At 40.5% G+C, this 21,647-nt stretch overlaps 1 protein-coding gene across 1 annotated transcript in view; it reads left to right on the forward strand.

Moving 5' to 3' along the window:
* Positions 1-21,647, forward strand: part of LOC309565542 (5-hydroxytryptamine receptor 3A-like) — a gene marked incomplete at both ends in the record, with an annotated part of 97,818 nt that overhangs the window by 69,692 nt on the left and 6,479 nt on the right. The window contains 2 exons of the mRNA XM_082270500.1: positions 10,864-11,071; positions 17,074-17,277. Of these exons, the coding sequence (XP_082126626.1) occupies positions 10,864-11,071; positions 17,074-17,277 (412 nt within the window). The remainder of the gene's footprint in view (positions 1-10,863; positions 11,072-17,073; positions 17,278-21,647) is intronic.

The raw sequence follows: 21,647 nt of genomic DNA on the forward strand, positions 1-21,647 counted from the left end.
CCAATAATTAGTTCAGAAATTGGAATTGCCTTAGCTTGTGACTGTTTATTAGTAAAAGACCACCATAGAAATGACTGAAGCTGTCAAAATCACCCAGCATATTTATATTTAGGTTGTCCCAAAGGAAGATTTTTTTTTTTTTTTACCTTAAAGCAGACCGTCAGTTATTTTTTATTTTTTATCTTTCCATCTAATAAATCTTCTGCCCTTGTTGTTTAACTTTGGATAGTAATTTTTTTTTCTGCCAGTAAATACCTTATTTACCTAAGGTAAATACAGCCCACTTCCTCTTTCTTGCCTGGTCATTAGCATAGGCTAATGACATCATGCACAGCTCTCTCTCATTCTCATGAGAGTTTGCCAGCAAGGGAGGGAGGGATTAGTCATAGGACAGCCAATAAGAGCTGCAGAGCTGGAGGGGGCTGGATGAGGGTGGAGATAAGAGGAGACTGCAGAGATCCATGAGTATTCATCAAGACAGGAGAAATGTGCAGGCAAGCGGTGGTTGTGTCTGTCTGTCTGTCTGTATATAAATATATATATATATATGTGTGTGTGTGTGTCTGTGTAAATCCAGGAAGTGAACAGGCAGCAGCCTCAGCTACCCACAGTTAAAATGGCTGCAGCCAGATTTAGTGGAGGGAGATTTATGAAGCATAGGAGATTTATGAAGCATTTGGAGGTACCGAATCACAGTGCATGTAAAATAATATGCAAAGTGGTTGGAGGGAAGCTTCAGAATGGCAAATATGTTTTTATTACAAATTATGTGAGCAGACTGCAGTTCCTCTTTAATGTATTTAGGATTAAAAAAAACATTCTGCATGCGGTTTCCTCTCACCCAGCCTCCTCTATACTTACTTCAGCCCAATCTCTATCCAGTAATGTGCACAAGAACAGAGGCTCTGAGTGACTCTGTCTGCTCTCTCCCTCTTCATTGGCTCAGAGACAGCAGTGGGAGCCATTGGCTCCTGCTACTGTTAATCACAGCCAGTGAAGAGAGAGTGGAGGGCAGGGCTGAGTCCCACTGTCTGTGTCAATAGATACAGACAGCAAGGCTCAGGAGCGAGCCCACACAAATTTCCCTATGGCAAGTGACTTGTTATGGAGGCACTCAATGGTAAGAGGGGGATGTATTGCACAGAGAAGGTGGGTATGAAATATTTGCCATTTTAAAGAAAAAAAAAAGTTTGAATCACAATAAGCAAACCTGCCACAACAAATATGCTACAATTGTGTTTTCACAATTAAGGTCCCTTTCACACTTGTATGACCTGAAAGTCACGTGACTTTGACAAGACTTGAAGCAATGCATGTGTAATCTTGAGGTCTCTGGATTTCAAGTTGCATCAAAGTCGGACCAAAGTAGTGCAGGGGCTACTTTGAAGTCGCTTGATATGAATGTTATTCATTCGAAATCATGTGGTATGACTTGTCATGTGGTTTTGCAGTCCCAAGCTGCAGGACAAATCTCCCAAGTGTGGAAGGGGCTTAAAACCTTACTTCTACAGTACTTGGGCATATCTTTGTTTTCTTGTTAATGGTTCATTGCATTTCAGGAACTTCAGGGCACACACTTCTATACAAATACCCAGTTATTGGCGTGTATGTTACCTGGGTTTACTGGGCATTTACAAGATCAGCTAAGGAAGGGCAAGGAATGCCAAAGTGTTAACCTTTCTTCAAGGCTACATATCCATGAGTAAATGCTTTGGATGAACGTTCATAAAAACTATACATATTTGTGTACTTTCCCAAAATAGGCATAGTGAAAGGCTAGTGGTATACTGTATGTGAAGGGAGGGCAATTTACTTAGATCAGGTGTAGACACAGGCATATGAATGAAAAAAAGGGGGGGGGGGAATCTGCGCTTAGGATATTTAAGGGCTGCGGCCTACCTCCTAAATATAACCCTATACAGGGTATTTGTGTGTATGAAAGAAAGGGGGAAGGTATGTGGTGCTGCCTAGGTAAAGAAGTGATCTAGATAAATATGCACAATGTGTCATGGAATATAGATATGAATAAAGGAAAAGGGTATGGTGTTTGTCGCTACCTAAGTAACCAGTAATCTGATTAATTATGCACAATATATGATGGAATATCAAAAATGCAAATGTAATACACAGCAATAAATGAAAAATTATTGAATATTAAATAAAAAGCAATGTCATGAATTGACGTGCTCTGGTAGACTTGCAGCCCTCAAAATGATAGTCCTTCCTAAAATTTTATATTTGTTTAGGGTCTTACCACTATTAGTTCATGCTTCCTATATCAGGAAACTTACCCAAATGGTGAAAAACTTTATATGGGAAGGTAAAAAATCCAGGTTAAGCAGAATCACTGGAGACGGCTGAATATCCGGGGGCAAGGGCTCATGCAGCTGATGCATACAGGCTCAGATTAATGTGAGATGTGGTGAGTGTCCATTACTAAGGGGAGCACGGAAGGTGTGGTGAAGGCTACTGATCCTCTGTTAAAGAACACTGGTGTCTTTTAGTCAAGAAGACTGCACTTTATATGTTTTCCTGTACAAAGATTGGACATTCTCACTTTGATTACTATGAACAATCCATGATATGTGGACAGATTATTAACATCATGGATCATTAACATGCTATTGGATAGTATGATTAAGCGCGCTGAATGTGCTTTATGCTTTATTGGGACCTGAATAAAGCAGTAGGTGGAATGGGATATTTGGATATACAAGATTACTATTGGGCCACTAAGCTGGACCAATTGAAGCATTGGTTCAACAAAATAGATGGCCCTAAATGGCTTGATATAGAGACTCAAATGTCGCCCACTCTGAACCTTCGACTGCTGTTATTAAGCGATGTCTGGAAATCTTGGGATGTCAAATTATTACCCCCCTTGATTCAGGGCTCTCTCTTAGCATGGAAGAAGTTAATTAGTCAATCATGTAAACACCCAGCCCTCCCAATGCCTCAAATTCCTATTCAAATTTGGTCCTATGTAAACTGTAGTGGTCACTCACCTACACCACGGTCAATAGATTTCCGGTTTCTGGCTAGGAACCTAAATTTAGTCAACCCTGTCACTTTATGTAATACTGTATATTTATTTAATCACTTATATTGATATACTTCTATATATTCACTGGAATTAATAACTCAACCTTTTTTCTCGTGGAGTTTTTCACATCATCACTTGTGCAATAATATTTATTTAGCATATTGCACTTTAGTCGTTATATCACGTATATTTGGGGATATCAAGGCTACACATATTGCACCAGAGCACTTACCACTTTATTTGGGATTACCTATTGTCCATTTGCACATTATTTTAATATATAAGTAAGATATCCTTTGCATTGCTTTTTATTTAATATTCAATAATTTTTCATTTATTGCTGTGTATTACATTTGCATTTTTGACATTCCATCATATATTGTGCATAATTATTCAGACTACTGGTTACTTAGGTAGCGACAAACACCATACCCTTTTCCTTTATTCGTATCTATATTCCATGACACATTGTGCATATTTATTTAGATCACTTCTTTACCTAGGCAGTGCCACATACCTTCCCCCTTTCTTTCATACATGAATATGAATGACGGTCTGCTCCAAAGTTACGATCACATACGCAAAGATCAGATACTGTCACAAGTCTGGTCAGTGTCTAAAATGACATTGATCTGGCAAGACAGCTTCTAAAGCTCCTGATTAACATCAGAACATTTTGAAGCAAAATCATTTCCACAACCTGATCCACATTGGCATCCCAGTGAACCAAAATCTTCATTGCTACAAATTAAAGGCCTGGTAGTCCTGAACCAGTCCTGGGCAAATTGTGGCCCCAGGGCCACATCCGACACTTTGGCTGTCCCTGACTGGGCCACAATGCTCCCACTGTGAGCATGCTCCTCTGAGCCTGTCAGCTTCATCACTAAGAAAGCTAACAGGCTCAGAGATGCATTCTAACAGATGACCAAGGGGAGATGCAAGAACTGGAAAGCGAGAGCCTGAGGAGCTGATTGGTAAAGCGAGGAGGCTTGTTTACTTGTTTCTGGTGGGAGAGTGTTGCCTAGGAGACATCCCGATGCTCTCCAACCACTGTGCTACCCAGTCAGGTTTCTCCTGTGTTAATGCCTGAGCACTGCAAACTCCATGCAGCTGTTCTTCACTCAAGTTCAGAATCAGCTGAAATTCCTGCTGTACAGATCTCAGGCTTTCTATTTCCAGTCACCGTGCTTTTCAGAGGGCATTCAGCAATCTGTGAGGAAGTGTTATATCGCCTTCTCGCTGCCTAATTGGACCCTATACTGCTGCACTACTGTGCTGCAATCCCATGCATTGCACGCTATTGCAGAGCAGCCCCATTGAACTCAATGGGTACGTGTGCCAAGCAGTGCTGCTTGCTAAATTCTGCACCCAGAGTAAAAAATGCTGTGGTCATGAAGCAAACAGCAAAGAATTGCATTGTAAACAGCTCCATCTGGCTGATATTTTACAGTTCAGATGAGCAGTTGGGGAGGGGGGTTAAAACTGTGGCTCACCTTTCCAGATCCAAAATTAGTATTGAGCAGAATTAAGTTCGGCCCTCCTTAACAGTCCCAGTTTCCCATGTGGCCCCTTTGAAAAATGTTTTGTCCACTCATGGGCAGGGTTGCCATTGTGATGGAGTTGCAGTGACCCGACCAAGAAATGGGGAGCACATGCCAGGACTTAGGGTCTTGTTTTATGTTATGTATTAAGAGGGAATAATTTTGTTTATTACAGTTTACTGAGGTTGGGTGTAATATTGTCTCTCAAGTATTTTATTTGTTTCCCAACCCTCCTTAAGGTAAAGTGTATTTTTAGATAGGGTAGTTTAGTGTTGTGTTTGAAGTTGTCTTCTGATGATTTAGAAAGATTGATGTAGGGTGGGCGGCATAATGTGCCAGTCCAATTAATCAAATGCCTTCTTGGCATGCATTGAGAGGAACATAAGGGGCTGGCCTGGGAATGAGCAGCATGCATAATGTTAAGGACCCTGGTGGTTTGTCTCCTACCTCATGTGAAAGGAGAAACCTCATGTGTCTGTTTGCTATGATTTTAGTGAATAATTTCAAGTCTGCATTAAATAGTGTGATAGGGTGGTAACTGCCACACTGGGATAGGGCCTTATCTTCTTTCACAATGATGATTAAGTGAGCCCTGACTAAGTCTATGGGTATTGGAATGTTATTGAGAATTAAACTGTGAGAATTTAGAAAGTGTGTAGAAAGAGAAGCAGGGAACGTTTTGTAATTTGGCAAGGTGAAGACATCAGGGCCTTGGGCTTTGCTCAACTTTAGTTTGTTTAATAGCGAGGTCGAGTTCTTCCTGCGGGATGGGTGCTCAGATGCTCTCAGGCTTCTTGCCTTAGAAAGGGCAGGCCTAAATTTCTAAAATAATCTGTTATAGCATCTCATCTACTTTGTGGCTGAGAGGTGTCAAGGTTGAAAGAGAGGTCGTAACTTTTTAGGCGCGCGAGAGAGGCCATTCTAGTGCGCTGTCATATGGTGGCGTCCCAGAACAACAGCTGCACCGCTCCACCATCATTTGATGGTGGGCGGGTAGTAAGCAGTTAATATATCACATAAGAGACACAATAAAAGTGCATAAAGCATATGGTGAACTCATCCTAGATTGACATATCTGTGCAAAAAAGTCCATATAAAATGTGCAAACACCTGTGCAAAAAAAAAAATTATATATATATTTATATATATACATACATATATACATACCAACAAAGAGAGTGGCACACACGGGTCTTGAAAGGTAAATGCACAATGATGGTTTTAATCAACGTTTCGATGAGGCACAAGCTTGTCTTCCTCAGGATGGGACAAGGAGCTTGTGCCTTGTTGAAATGTTATATATACTTAGTGCAAAAAGGTACTTAGATTTTCTAAACTTCAATAGTTCCTCTTATTTTGCTGTGAAGGAATGATAACGTGCGCAACCGCAGGAGGAGTGCTGCCAAAAGGAATCACCACAAACGATTATATGAGCTCCGTAGGAGCTGCTCTGATCCCACAAGGAGACCATCAGACACTTTGCTGCAGAGTAGCCATGTATACCACGATCTTGCATGTAAAGGTTCCACAATCTCTTAAGCCAGCATAGACTCCATGGAGGAAGTTAAAATACAGAGGAAAAACCACATAGTGTAGTATTTCACCAAAATTTGTATAAAATTATAAAATCACACTTACAAATTTGAAGGAATTGCACAGTATGTGTCACAAACAACCAGCAGGTCCAAGCAGTCAGGCCAACTTGCGGAATAACGTTATGTGTGAGGCATCTCCCAAGGCACAAATTTCTCTGTAATCAGCGTCATCTGGGGGTACGGTATGAGACTTTATTGCATTTGTTTTACTTAGTTCTTTGTCACTAAGGTTTACAGTTTGTTTGCAAGCACACAAATCTTATCTTTGGTTTAGTTAGTAGATATTGTTTGATTTTTAAGATTAGGAGGGTGTTGGGTTCATCTCTGACCCATAAAAGCTCATTGTACATTGATTCGGCAAGGCATTTCTTATTGGAGATATACTATTTGCGTGCACGTTTTCTTCAGGTCCGCAAGGAGCCTAGTACATTTTTCAGGAATATTTAGACCCATGGCTTTTAGGTAAGTAAACTTAAAAGGGTCTCTTGTAGGGCAGCAATTAATCTGGTACACTCAAAGGAGGAAAATGGAGAGTGGGAGGGGCAGAAGGGAAAATAAGAGAAGGAAGCCCTAGTGGGGAAGTGGAAGTTGAGTAATGTGATAGGAGAGGGTTGGGTGAGTGAGTTGTGAACTTAGGATCTAAGGGGTGGAGAGGTAGGGGGAACATGATCAGGTAGGTTGAAGGCGCTGAGGGTGGGGTATTTGGTTAGCTCTAGCTACAGGCTAGCTGTAGTAATGATGTTCTTTCAATTCACAGAGAGTGGGTTTAGTTGCCTTATGTAAGACTATTCAATCAGGGCCATTTGGCTGTGTTTCAACTGTGCCATTTCACCACACTGAAAGGGGAGGGGGGGGCATTTGATAAGGAGGGGAGGAAATAAGGAGGTTCATCAACAGCATATTTTCTTAGGTAAAACTCATTGAAATATTTACAACCAATAAAAGAAAAAAAATCATACAATCCTATATACACAATCTTATACCCACAGTCGATCCAGAGGGAGGCAAAAATCTCCAGCAGGGGAAAAAAGATCTTCCTGATCCCCGAGAAGTAATCAGATACTCCCTGGATCAACTTTACCTATAAATATTAGTATCCAATTAGGTCTCATGAAGCCAGATACTTAAAATGATTGTAAAGTCTTTTTTTTTTTTTTTTTTAATAACAAACATGTTATACTCTTCTCCTTTGTGCAGTTGATTTTGCATAAGGCAGCCCCTGATCCTCCTCTTTTTGAGTCCCTCTTCACTGCTCCTGGCCCCTCCCTCCTGTAGAGTGCCCCCACAGCAAGCAGCTTGCTATGGGGGCAACCTAGCCGAGCTGCAGCTCCTTGTGTCCATTCGAAATCGGAGCTGCCCCATCCCATTCTCTCCTGATTGACTAACTGACTTTGATTGACAGCCGCGGGAGCCAATGGCACCGTGGCTGTGTCCCAGCCAATCAGGAGAGAGAGTGCCGGATGGCCGAGGCACTCGTTGACATTGCTGGAAAGAGATGGGGCTCAGGTAAGTATTAGCGGGTTCTGGGGAGGCTGTCACACACAGAAGGTTTTTTATCCTAATGCATAGAATGCATTAAGATGAGAAACCTTCTGACTTTACAACTCCTTTTAGTTAATGTAACATCTGCCCTCCGCCTTCTCCCAAGAGGGAATATAGCCCCACACCAGTGTGTAAGTGCAACCCTCTGCAGCTTCTACAGTACAGAAATGCCACCCACCTCCTGCCTGCCAATGAGTTTATAGGGTGGTTGCTTTGAAGTGCCAAAAAGAGATTTCTGACCTGGTACCTGGTATGATAATCAAGGGTGTAAAAGAAATAGAACAAATAAAATAGAACAAAATGTGGAATAGACTCCCTCCAGAGGTGGTTCTGGCTAGCTTAATAGATTGCTTTAAAAAAAGGCCTGGATTCTTTCCAGGGTGTACATAATATAAATGGATACTAAATATTTATAGGTAAAGTTGATCCAGGGATTATCTGATTGCCTCTCGGGGGATCAGGAAGGAACTTGTTTTCCCTGCTGTAGCAAATTGGATCATGCTTTGCTGGGGTTTTTTTTCGCCTTCCTCTGGATCAACTGTGGGTATAGAATTGTGTATATGGGATTGTATGGTTGGGTTTTCTTTACTGTTTTTTGTTTTCTTGTGGTTGACCTAGATGGACTTGTGTCTTTTTTCAACCTGACTAACTATGTAACTATGTATAGCTCTGCTAGTGAACTGCAAGTTGCTTTCCTAGACTAACATTTTCAGGTATACCCTGACAATGGAAGCTTTTAAAGCTGTAGTGTTCTGTAGCATTCAGCTACAATGAAACTGTAATTCAGACTGAAATAACTATGGTTGAATTGAATTATGTTATATTATAGGTTTTCTCTAGTTGTTAAAAAAATAAAAATAAAAAAATTCCCAGCTCACTTACCAGCCAGCCTGCAACAAACCAAATTGATTCTGTCTTACAGTTCACATTAAAAACAAGGGGTTTCGTTTCCACACATTTGCAAACATATGTGTAAGCTGCAGTGGCCACGTTACGGCACCCCAGTGTACTGCAGTCCCAACTCTATAATTTTCAGAGTCTCCCAAGATGGATTATATATATAATAATTGATAGATTAAGGACAGGTATGGGCAAGGTAGCTGTACAAGGGAGCTCACCAGTGCCCTCACAGTTCATTGAGAACTACAAGCCGCCAGCCGTAATGGATGATGATAGTTGTAGTTCTATCATTCAAAGAAAACTGTGAATGAATGACTCAGTCGTGTGGGTGGAGCCTTGTACGTCAGCGTTCTTTTCAAAAAGTGACAGCAGGTGTGGGAAGAAAATCAGTTGTCCGCTGTCATAGAGCTGGGGAGATCGGCGTAATTGATGGCTAGAGCTGGAACATGTTACAAGTAGAATTTAAAGTAACAGTATAAAAAAATTAAAAATAAATAATGAAATAAAAAAAATTAAAATTCCCCCCTCCCCCTGTGCTCACATGCAAATGCGAACGCACACATAGAGAGTGAGAACATTAATTCTAGCACCAGGCCTCCTGTGTGACTCTAAACTAGTAAACTGTAATGCCTTTTAAAATGTCACCAATGGATAATTTAATGTATCGTAGTTTGTTGCCATTTCAAGGGCGTGCACAATGTAAAAGCATGGCATATGGAAGAAATGGACTGGATGGCAGCTCCAAAAAATTAGTCCTTTATTGAAGAAAACAAAAATACATGAAGGATAATCATACCACTGTGGAGATGATGACACTGGCAGCTAACGTGTTTCGCACCCAAGCTGGTGCTTAGTCATAGCATCTATGACTAAAATAAAATAAGTAAAATAAATAAGAAAAAAAAAATGTAAAGAGCCCCATCCCACCGGGCTCACACAAGAAGCAAACGCATATGCAAGTTGTGCCGACGTATGTAAACGGTATTCAAACCACACATGTGAGGTATTGCTGCAATCCTTAGAGCAGGAGCAAAAATTCTAGCCCTAGACCTTCTCTGTAACTCTAAACTGCTAGCCTGTAGAAATTTTTAAAATGTGGCCTAAGGAGATCTTTAAGTACCAATGTTTGTCTCCATTCCACGAGCGCGCGCAATTTTGAAGCATGACATGTTGGGTATCTATTTACTCGGCGTAACATTATCTTTCACATTATAGAAAAAATTGGGCTGACTTTACTGTTTTTCTCTTTTTTAATTAAAAAAAGTGTATTTTTTCCAAACATAAGTGCGTATGTAAGACTGCTGTGCAAATACAATGCAACATAAAGTATTGCAATGATCTCCATTTTATTCTCTAGGGTCTCTGCTAAATATATATATATATATATATATATATATATATATATATATATATATATATATATATATAAAATGTTTCAGGGTTCTAAGTAATTTTCTAGCAAAAAATACAGATTTTAATTTGTAAACAACATGTGTGAGAAATAGGCCTTAGCCCCTAAGTGGTTAAACAGTGTTTTATATATATTATTGTCAGATGTAGTTTATGCTGTGTAAATATTAAAGTGACAAACAGCTCTTGTTAAAAAAAAAATATATATATTTAAATATTTATTCTTAACTTAAAAAAAAGTTGCTTCTATGGTTCTCAGCCTTCTCTAAATCTCTAAATTCCTGCTGTGATGCAACTTCCTGATAATGTGGCTACATTCGTTCTCCATGCTTTCACTTTATGTAGGACTGTATCCATCCTCTCTTGCTCTCTCCCAAGATGGACCAGGCACCATGGACTGAGGGATGTGTAGTGTGCATAGAGTAGTCGACATGACCAAAATTAAAATGCACTGCTCATTCCAACTAAACAGAAGTGAGGAGTAAAAGTAGAGGTTTGGGGCTCATGGAGGACAATACAAGGAGACATAAAATAAATAAAAGTAAGAAACAATTTAATAAGAAAAAAGATTACAGGTACATTAAGTAGCGGATGTGTATGGATTCTTTTATTTTTTGAGAATTAGGATACGGAAACATACACATATAGGGCCAAGTTAGACAGGAGCCAGTTAACGTACCAATCTGTCTTTGGAGTATGGGAAGAAACTAGAATGTCACATTTTATGCACTGGCTGTTATTTGAGATTGCAAAAGAAATAGCAATGGACACTTGATATGTTTTAAAATGTATGCTTTGTCTGTATTCTAATAGCTTTTGTTTTACATTCCAGTTTACAATAGAAAGGGTTTCTGCAGTTTATGTCTTGACCTTCATTATGCCAGTTTATTTCATGGTAATTCTGGACATGGTCAGCATGTTTATTCAAATGGACAAAGCAGATCGGCTTGGTTTTAAAATGTCCCTTATGCTGGGATTCTCTATGCTGCTCTTGATTCTGAATAATATACTACCACTCTCAGAAACTCCTCCATTGCTAGGTATGTCTTTGGATTTTTAAACAGTATATACATTTAGAAATAATGTAGTCTTCCAATCAAAAAATACTGTTTTCAGTGCAATCTGTAATAGTTTTGATTCAGTTGTATTTCCTCTTCTTAATATAGCATATACAAATTTAAAATGAGAATAATAATAACAACACATAAATGCAGCGCTTAAGACACTGATAAAGTCCAAACTATATTGAAAAGCATCATTAGGAAAACAGTCCAAAAAGTGCAAATCCACACAGGAAGGGTGTTGGGAAGGATCCACATTGACTCTTATCCCAAGAGATGGACTACTCAGTCAAAAGTACCGTAGTCAGTTAAGCTTAGAAATATTCTACTCTAATGGCTGGAATACACGGGCCGAATATCGCCCGATCATTCGACCACCGACTTATGAAAAAGTGTTCGTTGGTCGAAAACGTTGCCAACATACACAGGCCGAATATTGCCTGACCGTTTGACCGCCGACCATCGAAACAGTGCATGCGTGATGATGTTCTACAGATTTTAAATGAACGACCTTAACACCAACGTATAGAATATCGTTCGTTCGCAAATGAGACGACAGAATTTTTTGGTTTTTTCAAATGGGATTTTTCGTTCACAATATCGATATCGGTCACTGATGGCTGGGCATTAACGAGTAGAATATCGGCCGAACCTTCACTGAACGGAAATTTTCGGCCGATTTTCTTATCGTGTATTCCGGCCATAACTCTCCACACATATGAGGTAATACCTCTAGCATGCTGGCACGATCCAGTCTGCAGCTTTATGTCCTGATGACAATCTTGAACTACTTTTCCAGATGCCTTCAAGCCAGTCATGTAACAAGCAGGGTCCCTTACCTCTTGACCTTGGCTAGGCAATTCTCAGTGATGTTTAGAACGGTGTTGTCATAATGACTTCAGTGCCATTTTCTACAGAGTTTCACTTTGTGCTTACTTTTTACAGGATGGTAAGTTTATGTGGTCAGTGTAATCCATGATGGCTGTTGGAAATAGCGATAGCAGATTCCTTATCTTACATTTATTTTTAACATCTGCAATCCCTAATTCCAACAGCCATCATGGATCACACTGCCCACATAAACTTACCATCCTGTAAGAAGTAGGCACAAAGTGAAAGGCTGCAGAAAATCGCACTGATGTCATTATGACAACACCATTCTAAACATCACTGAGGACTGCCTAGCGTGGAAGGGGCCATCAGCAGGACCGGTATCTGCTCCTTTTTGCAAGGAGGAACAGGATGAGCACTGCCAGAGCCCTACAAAATGACCTCCAGCAGGCCACTGGTAAGAATGTCTCTGACCAAACAATCAGAAACAGACTTCATGAGGGTGGCCTGAGGGCCTGTCGTCATCTACTGGGCCCTGTACTCACTGCCCAGCACTCGATTGGCATTTGCCATTGAGCACCAGAATTGTCAGGTCCGCCACTGGCACCCTGTGCTTTTCACAGATGAGAGCAGGTTCACCCTGAGCATATGTGACAGACAGGAAAGGGTCTGGAGAAGCCATGGAGAACATTATGCTGCCTGTAACATCGTTTAGCATGACCGGTTTGGTGGTGGGTCAGTGATGGTCTGGGGAGCAATATCCATGGAGGGATGTCTGCAGGCTAGACAATGGCACCCTGACTGCCATTAGGTATTGGGATGAAATCCTTGGATCCATTGTTAGACCCTACGCTGGTGCAGTGGGTCCTGGGTGAATGACACTGCCCTGCCTCATGTGGCAAGAGTATGTAGCCAGATCCTGGAGGATGAAGGAATTTATACCATTGAGTGGCCCCCAAGCTTGCCTGATCTAAATCCAATAGAACACCTTTGAAACATAATGTTTCAAACCATCCGACGCCGCCAGGTTGCACCTCAGTCTGTTCAGGAGCCCAGTGATGCCCTGGTCCAGATCCAGGAGGAAATACCCCAGGCAACCATCCATCATCTCATTAGGAGCATGCTACAACATTCTCAGGCATGCATACAAGCCCATGGGGCTATACAAACTACTGAGTATCATTTGTGAGTTGCTGCAATGAAATTTCAGCAAAATGGATTTTCGGGGTGTCTTTAAATTCAGCCTTCTGTAGGTTGATGATTTTAATTTCCATCAAACGATGGGGCTTCCTTCATTCCTAACACATCACCCAGTCAATGAAACCAGCCAAAAAAAGAATACTTGAACACTCCTCTTCTTCTGTGAATATTAGTAGTATGTAAAGTCCATTATTGCTTTCACTGCAGGAATTCCCAAATAGTGTGCAGAACTATTATCTAGTAAATCACCATCAACCAGTGTATCCACCACCTTCAAGCCAAACCACTTTCCTCAAGATATTAACCCACTAAAAGTAAGGTCAATATGCGCCTTACCCTTTAAATAGAGCTATTACTACTCGTCGCCTCAATAAAAGTTATTTTCCTTGGCACCATAAACCTTCCTCCATATGCAGCTCTGATATAATGCTTCAAAGATCTCACCACATTGCACCATCTGTTCTTAAGCTATTTCTAATTTTAACAAACACAAAAAGTGCATAAGTGTTCATGCAACCTTTGTTTAGTACTGTGATTGATGTGATGAATCACAGTGATCACATGGTAGAGGACCAATTTCATAGACTGCATTAAAAATTGAATAATTTTGGCAAGACAGTATTGCCAAAAGAAAGCCTTGTTTGATCCGAATTACCCAATATAGATTTCTTTGTTGTCTGAAAGTTTACTTAACCAGTTCTGGACCGGAAAGATTTGCCCCCTTAATGACCAGGCCATTTTTTTGCGATTCGGCACTGCGTTACTTTAATGGAAAATTGTGCGGTCGTGCGATGCTGTACCCAAATAAAATTGATGTCCTTTTTTCCCCACAAATGAAGCTTTCTTTTGGTGGTATTTAATCACCTGTGCTATTTTTATTTTTTGCGCTTTAAACAAAAAAAGACTGACAATTCTGAAAAAAACAAAACAATATTTTTCACATTCTGTTATATAACATTCCCAAAAAAAAAATAAAAATAAAAATAAAAAATTTTCATCCTTTTAGGCCAATTTGTATTCTGCTACATATTGTTGGTAAAAAAAAAATCGCAATAAGTGTATTTTGATTGGTTTGCACAAACTTTATCGCGTCTACAAACTAGGGGAAAGATTTATGTCATTTTTATTAATTAATTAATTTATTTTTTACTAGTAATGGTGGCGATCTGCGATTTTTAGCGGGACTGCGACATTACGGTGGACAGATCGGATCCCTAATTGACATTTTTGACACTTTTGGGGGGACCAGTGACATTACTACAGTGATCAGTGCTAAAAATATGCACTTTTACTGTAATAATGACACTGACAGGGAAGGGGTTAACACAGTGATGATAAAAGGGTTAAGTGTGAGCCTGGGGGAGTGTTTTCTAACTGTATGGGGGTTGGGCTTGTGAAATGACCACAGAGACCTGTGATCCTATATAGAAGGATCACAGGCGCTCTGTGATAATTTCAGAGAAAAGAAGGGTCAGCTGTGTTTACAACAGCTTCTCTCTCAGCGGGGAGTGATCGTGGGTGCCGACCAGGTGGATCAGCATCCCTGCTGCCTAGTGCTCACCCCCAAGCACTGCTCCCGCGAACTGGCATACCCATACGTCGATTTGCACAGCCGAGCCAGCCTTCCGCAGTATATAAGCGGCAGGCGGTCGGCAAGTGGTTATAGACCAGTGTATGACAATTTAAACAAAGCAATTTGCTATATGACGCACACGCCTCATAAAGCAAACAAAAAACTTGTCCTTTACCTTCTTTGCTTGAGCCAACTAAGTTCTTCCTTTGTGCCTCACATGCACCTCCCAAACACTGCAGCTCACAGTGGGAGGGTTCCGCAAACGAGGCGGTGTTACCAATCAAGAAAAAATTGGGCAGGACTAGGTGTGGCCAGGTACTGATTGACAGATTATGGGCTTGTATATAAGCAGTGACAATGTTGAAAGCCATGCCTCCTGCAACATTTTGTTATCCCACTGTATTGCAAATAGTCACAACCTACATGAGAGCTGCAAAAATAAGTTAAGAAAAACCAAAAATTTAAAAAAACACCTTGTTCCTGTCTTCTGACACTTCCTGGAGGCGCAGATGACATCACTGTGTCTCATGTACAGTATCCCACAAGGCAGTGGGACAATACTTGCGCCTCCCAGCCAGTGTTGCCAACCTCCCACAGCATTTTTTACTGATAAAACATGGAACATTTACTGACAGATAAAAATCTGAAGGACAAAGGCATAATGAGCTAGTATGCATCGCATACTAGCTCATTATGAAGTGCTTTCCTTAGAATGAAGCCCTTGCAGCGGCGCTCACACACTGCTGACACAGCCCACATGTTCACTCGTCTTCCTTCCGGGTTTGCGTCCTCCGGCCATCTGAATGGCCAGGGCCGAAATGACGTCTGTTCCCGCGCATGCACGCAGGAACCGCCATTCACGGCACAGGGCTCTGAAGGAACAGCACGGGGCAGCCCTTCCTTCAGAGCGCATGCACCAGTGATGTCACTGGCTACATGCAAATTAAATATCTCCTAAACGGTGCATGTTTAGGAGATATTTACAGTACCTATAGGTAAGTCTTATCATAGGCTTACCTACAAGTACAATTTACAGAGGAAGCTTCAGTTCCTCTTTGCAGATTTATTGTGGTGAAAAGACAAATGACAACTCACACAGTGACAGTTAAAATCAGGCTCATCACGTATTAAGGGATTCCAAAGGTCAGTTATACAACAGCAAGGAACCTCAGACCAAGATAGGAGTGCTGGGTGGGTGGATACACCAGAAGAACCAAGAGAGCACACCGAGGGGCACCAAACTAAGTGCAGTATTATTAGTATTGAGAAATACTTGTAAATTTGCAACTCACATGGGAAAAAGAAATGGCACTTTTTGTATGTAATCTGTAATCCGATTGGCTTATGCATCTACGATGGAGAGCCTCTTCCTACAAAATGCAGCCTGGAAAGTCCGGACATTAGACTGGATGACAGCTTAGATGAGGAAGTGGAAACCAACAGGATGGTGGGGAGCTTCTTGTGCGGTGCTGGGTACACCGGAAGTGATGTCATCTGGATGTCAGGGGGCGGAGCTATGCATTTCAAGGCCACCCAATCCTCTATCTTATGGTAACAAGGTTAGTCTGTCTTTTCACCACATAACAATACCCATATCAAGTAATTTGCCTGGTTTACACTAACACTGTAAAGACAACACAACATGACAAATTATCAGCCCCGGATATTTACAGACATTTGTAAAAAATCACTAATTTTTACAAACTGTCCATAAATTTACTTAAGGTAGGCAACCTGCTCCCAACAACATTGAAAGTTGGAACTGAGATAAGTATTTACATCATTATTTTTAAAGGTTTTTTTTGCAGCTAATTGTGTTTGTGGTGGCGAGGTTAATGGAAGGTCTGCTTTAACACATGGTAAAGTATACCTAAAGACAAAACTTATTTTTTTAGTTTTGGATAGAGTGCAGAGGGATAAGAACTCTTGTCAGTCTTTATTGCTGTCTGTATCTCCATTAGGGAGATTCACCCTCTCTATTTGTCCTGTTTACCATTTCATAGAAAGTGAAAGTAAAAGAAAATCCCAAATATTGGGTTGTCCCCAGAAAAGTAATATAGAGGAAATCTTCCAATAGGGACAGTTCTGGTGACTTGGGGGTCCCTAAGGAATTCCCGTAATTTGCAGGGATTTCCTTTCACTTCATGTTTGGCTATGGGACAGGAAGTGAAGGGAAATCTTTGCAATTGGACACAGATGGCAAAATCTGACAGGGGTTATAACTCTCCCTTACTTTATCCAGAATGAAAAAAAAAAAAAAAGTTTTGCCTATAGTTCTACTTAAGGCTTTGGTGAGTCATATCAATCCACAAATTATTCTTCATTTGAGTACTTTTTTGTTTGCTTTATTTTTTAAAAGTAGAATGCTTTCTCCTAGGTATATTCTGCTGTGTTTGTATGGCCACCATGCTTTGCAGTATAGTTGGATCCATTGGAGCCACCTACATTCTAAAACTGTATAAAGTACAAGGAAACGTCCCGCATTGGGTAAAAAGCATACTACTAAACCGTTTTTCATATCTTCTGTGTTTTAAAAGAACCCTTCTTATAGATGTGGCCAGCATTGGAACTCAAGAAAACGGTGAGTACAAGTTGGATTTATTTAAAAAAAAATCTAAGGATCATTTTTATCAAGTGGGAAAGGCCAATGGGAAAAGTGATGTTTATGGTCTATATCCCCATTGTGGATATTACATCACTTCCTGTACATCCACCTTCTGCTTTCCAGATAAAGTTCTCCTGTGTTTATACTTGCTTTTACCTGAGTTTACTCATGCTTGTGTTTATGTGAGTTTAGTTGCATTCTGAATACCTATTCTTCCTTTGGATAGATAGAATTCTAATTTCTTTAAATGCAGCTAACGGAAGTAGGGACTATGGTCCATATCTTCTGGTCAAGTCCCCTGATAAGGGTATTTTGGATGAAAATCGCTGTAATAATTAAACAGTTGACAGAGGTAGAGATACAGGATGATCCCGCTCTATGTCTTCTGCATCTTACAAAGGGATCATCAAAAAAATATATAAAATCTCTGACACTTAGACTCTTAAATGCTGCGAAGGAATGCATACCTATTTTATGGAGACAAACTCAGACTCCCTCTCTGAAAATGTGGTTCAAAAAAGTTAAAGAGATTGATAAGATGGAGGAACTGACATCAGTGTTAAAAAATTCAGAGGAGGTGACTATAGCTCGGTGGCTGCCGTGGGTATCTTTCACTGGGTCAGAGGTGTACTCCAATTCTATTGAGGTGTAGATTTTGCGTTGCATGGGTATGTGCCCTCCTCCCCTCCCGACCCTTACCCTTTTATGTTGTCAAATTTTTCAAGGGGTTTTTTTTTTTTTTCTCTTTATGTAAGATCCTAGGGGGTCTTACAAGGTCTGGCTAATGCCTCTAAATACACGATATTTCCATTAGGGGGAAAGACACATTTTGCACTAAATCCCAAGGAAGGGTCTTCTCAATTTATTTATTACCCCCTTTCATGGGGGGATTATTTGAACATGTGCATGTTTGTTTAGATTATTCTTTAGTGGGGCTTTTTTTTTTTTTGTGGGTGTGCTTGGATTTGCCACAAGTGTGATATGCTGAGTTTGGGGGGTGTTGGGTTTTTTTTTTTTCTCTTTTCTTGTTGTTTATCCTGATGTATGTATTATTTTTTTATGGTTTAATTGGTTTGTATCTGTAAAAAAAAAAAAAAAAACAATAAAAATTGTCAAATTTAAAAAAAAAAAAAAAAAAATGCAGCTAAATGGAATGCACCTAATTGCAGATAAATGCACAGTGTGAGTTGCATTATTTAAAATCACTACATGCTTTTCCTATTAAGTTCCAATAAAAGGCCTTAATCAGCGGGGTCACCTATCACATTTAGCAACCAATAGTAATGTGAAAGAGGTAGGTGATGTCCAAAGCATGACTTTTTGACCTCTAGCTGGTAATTGCATAATTGAATGTTTTTTTTCAAGTTACACAAGGCACTCAGCAAAAAGCCAGAGCTTTTGAGAAAAAGTAGCTTTTTGTTCCAGGTATTAAAGTGAACTTGGCATGGTACCTAACTATTATTATTATTCAGAATTTATATAGTGCCAATATTTTGTGCAACAATTTATAAAAAAAAAATGAGACAATAGTTACAATACAATTTAAGACAACACGTTAAAGCGGAACTTCACTGCATCTTAGCACCCACAAACCTAAAATGCTGTTTAATTCATTTTTAATATTCAAGGCAAACTCACCCATCCATCCATAGTTCAATACTTTACTCTGCTGAGAAATCACATAGAAAAAACCCTAGCATTTCTGGTCGTGACCATCTTGAGTCAGGGCAGAAGATTAATGTAGCATTTACGTTCTGGAATTCATCTGCTCCTAGCTCTGCTCCTAGCAGGCAGGAGGGCGTGTTTAGCCGAGAAAAACCCCTTCTTCCCCCTCAGAAGACTCCTGGGATGTATAATATAATTTGCCTAGGCATGGAATCCAGGCAGTAACTGGAGAAAAGTTTAAAACAAGTAAATATCATATACTTTCCTATATATTTACCAGTGCTAGCAGTATAAGGCTTAAAAATAGTTAATGTTGATTGAGAGGGTTAAGTTTGGCATTACGCAGGGCTCTGTTTATGAAAACTTACCATCCAAAACAGAGGAACAATTGATACAAAAGGTAATGCGTCTAAGGGATAAGTAGATGTAGAAAGTTGTTGGGTAGTGGCAGGATAGGCATCCCAGAAATTGAACTTCCAAGGATCGCCTAAAGGCAGAAAGAGAAGGAGATAACAATACTGGATGAGGTAGGGAGTTCCAGGAAGAGGTTCTGGAGAAGTCCTGGAGGCAAGCATGAGGGGAGGGGAAGAGGGTGCTAGGTCTTGGGTGAAGCAAAAAAAAGATGGTTTGGTGATTATTTTGGGAAAGTTTGAGAGGGTTTTTTTTTGTCAGGCAATTGGAAGTCAGTGGATTGGCAGAAGGGGGTGGCAGTTGGTAAGGTGAAGAGCCCAGTAGCAACATTTGTGATAGAATGAGTGGGGAAGAGGGGGTAAGTAGCTTGTTTAAAGGTTGACAAATGAAAATGGAGTTGCGATAGTCATGGAAATAGATAACAAGTGAGTGAATTAGTAGCCTGGTGGTGTCATTAGTTTAAGAAGGGGCCTATTCTAGAAAGTGGTAAGATTTGGAAAGTGATTAAATGTAAGGCTGAAGGGAGAGGTCAGAGTACAGGATTACACCTAGTACCCTGACATAGGGAAACAGAAAGATGTAGGAAAGTTTTTCTATTGATCATTATGGAAAAGTTGAGGGAGAGTGCACTGGGGGAGGAAATAGTATGAGATCACTTTGTGAAAGATTAAGTTTTAGGAAGTGGTGTGACGTTCATACTGATACTGAATCAAAGACTGAATGACCTAGCTGAGAAGTGGACAGACAGATCTGCGTGTTATCAGCATAAAGATTTTATTGGAAACAATGCAAGGTTATCAACTGACCAAATGCAGATAAAATGCAAGGACCTTATAAGGGGCGCAATTAACAGAGGGGTATAATTATGAAGCAGTGAATCTGACAATAACCAAACATTCACTGCAGGTAAATCATTCAGATACATGGCTATTAATTAACTGGTAGCAAATATTTGGTGAAATTCAAACCACTGCTTTAAAAATGTGCCCCTTAATCTTCAAATCTTGTGGAACCTCAGCATCCTAGGTCCAGACTATGCATGAGCATTAAAATCTGGTCAAGCTGATTATGTGGATATTCTTATTTTTTTGATATTCATTGCGATTCGATTCAATATTTTTTTTTATTCACAAGGGCTTTAATTCAAATTAATATTATTATACAGGATTTATATAGCGCCGACAGTTTATGCAGCGATTTACAACTTGAGGGTAGACATTACAAATACAATACACTTTAATACAATAGGAATCAGAGGGCCCTGCTCGTTAGAGCTTACAGTCTAAGAAGGAGGGTCAAGAGATATAAGAGGTAATAACTGTGTGGGATGTGCTGATGGAGAAATAAATGTACAAGTGTTAGGTGGGGGCCAGAGTGGCTTCTCTGAAGAGATGAGTTTTCAGTGATCATCTGAAGTAGACAAAGTAGGAGATAGTCGGACAGATTGGGTAGAGTATTGCAGAGGATGGGAGAGGCCCAGAAGAAATCCTGGAGGCAAGCATGGGATGAGGTGACAGGGGGGCTAGAGAGCAGGAGGTCTTGGGAGGAGCGAAGAGGACGATTTGGTTGGTATATTGAGACCAGGTTAGTGATGTAGCTGGTGGCCAGGTTGAGGAAGGCTTTGTAAGTTACTTTTAGTATTTTGAATTTAATTTGTTGGTTGAGTGGCAGCCAATGGAGGGATTGGCAGAGGGGTAGCAGACGTTGAGCAGTTTGTAAGGTGGATGAGCCTGGCAGCAGCGTTCATGATGGACTGAAGGGGGGATAGCCTATTTAGAGGTAGGCCAATGAGGAGGGAGTTGCAGTAGTCGAGACGAGAGATGACCAGGGAGTGGATTAGAAGCTTTGTGGTAACATTGTTTAGAAAGTGGCCTATCTTGGAGATGTTGCAGAGGTTGAGGCGGCAAGCTTTGGACAGCGATTGGATGTGGGGGCACAAGGATAGTTCAGAGTCCAGAATTACACCTAGGACCTTGGCATGGGGGGTGGGTTGATGGTTGAGCCGTTGATTTTGACAGAGAAATCAGCTGAAGTGGCTCGTGGAGGAGGAAATATCATGAGCTCTGTTTTGGATAGGTTGAGTTTTGGGAAGTGATGTGACACCCAGGCTGTTATGTCTGTTGGTGATGCATAAGGAGACAGATGGAGTGAAGGGGGGTGGAGAGGTAGATTTGGGTGTCATCAGCGTAGAGATGACATTGAAAGCCAATGGGAAGCAATTAACTGACCCAGGGAGGAGGTGTAGATTGAGAAAAGAAAAGGTCCAAGAA

The sequence above is a fragment of the Pelophylax lessonae genome (genome assembly GCF_965119305.1).
Source record: "Pelophylax lessonae genome assembly, chromosome: 10".
Taxonomy (NCBI): Eukaryota; Metazoa; Chordata; class Amphibia; order Anura; family Ranidae; genus Pelophylax; species Pelophylax lessonae.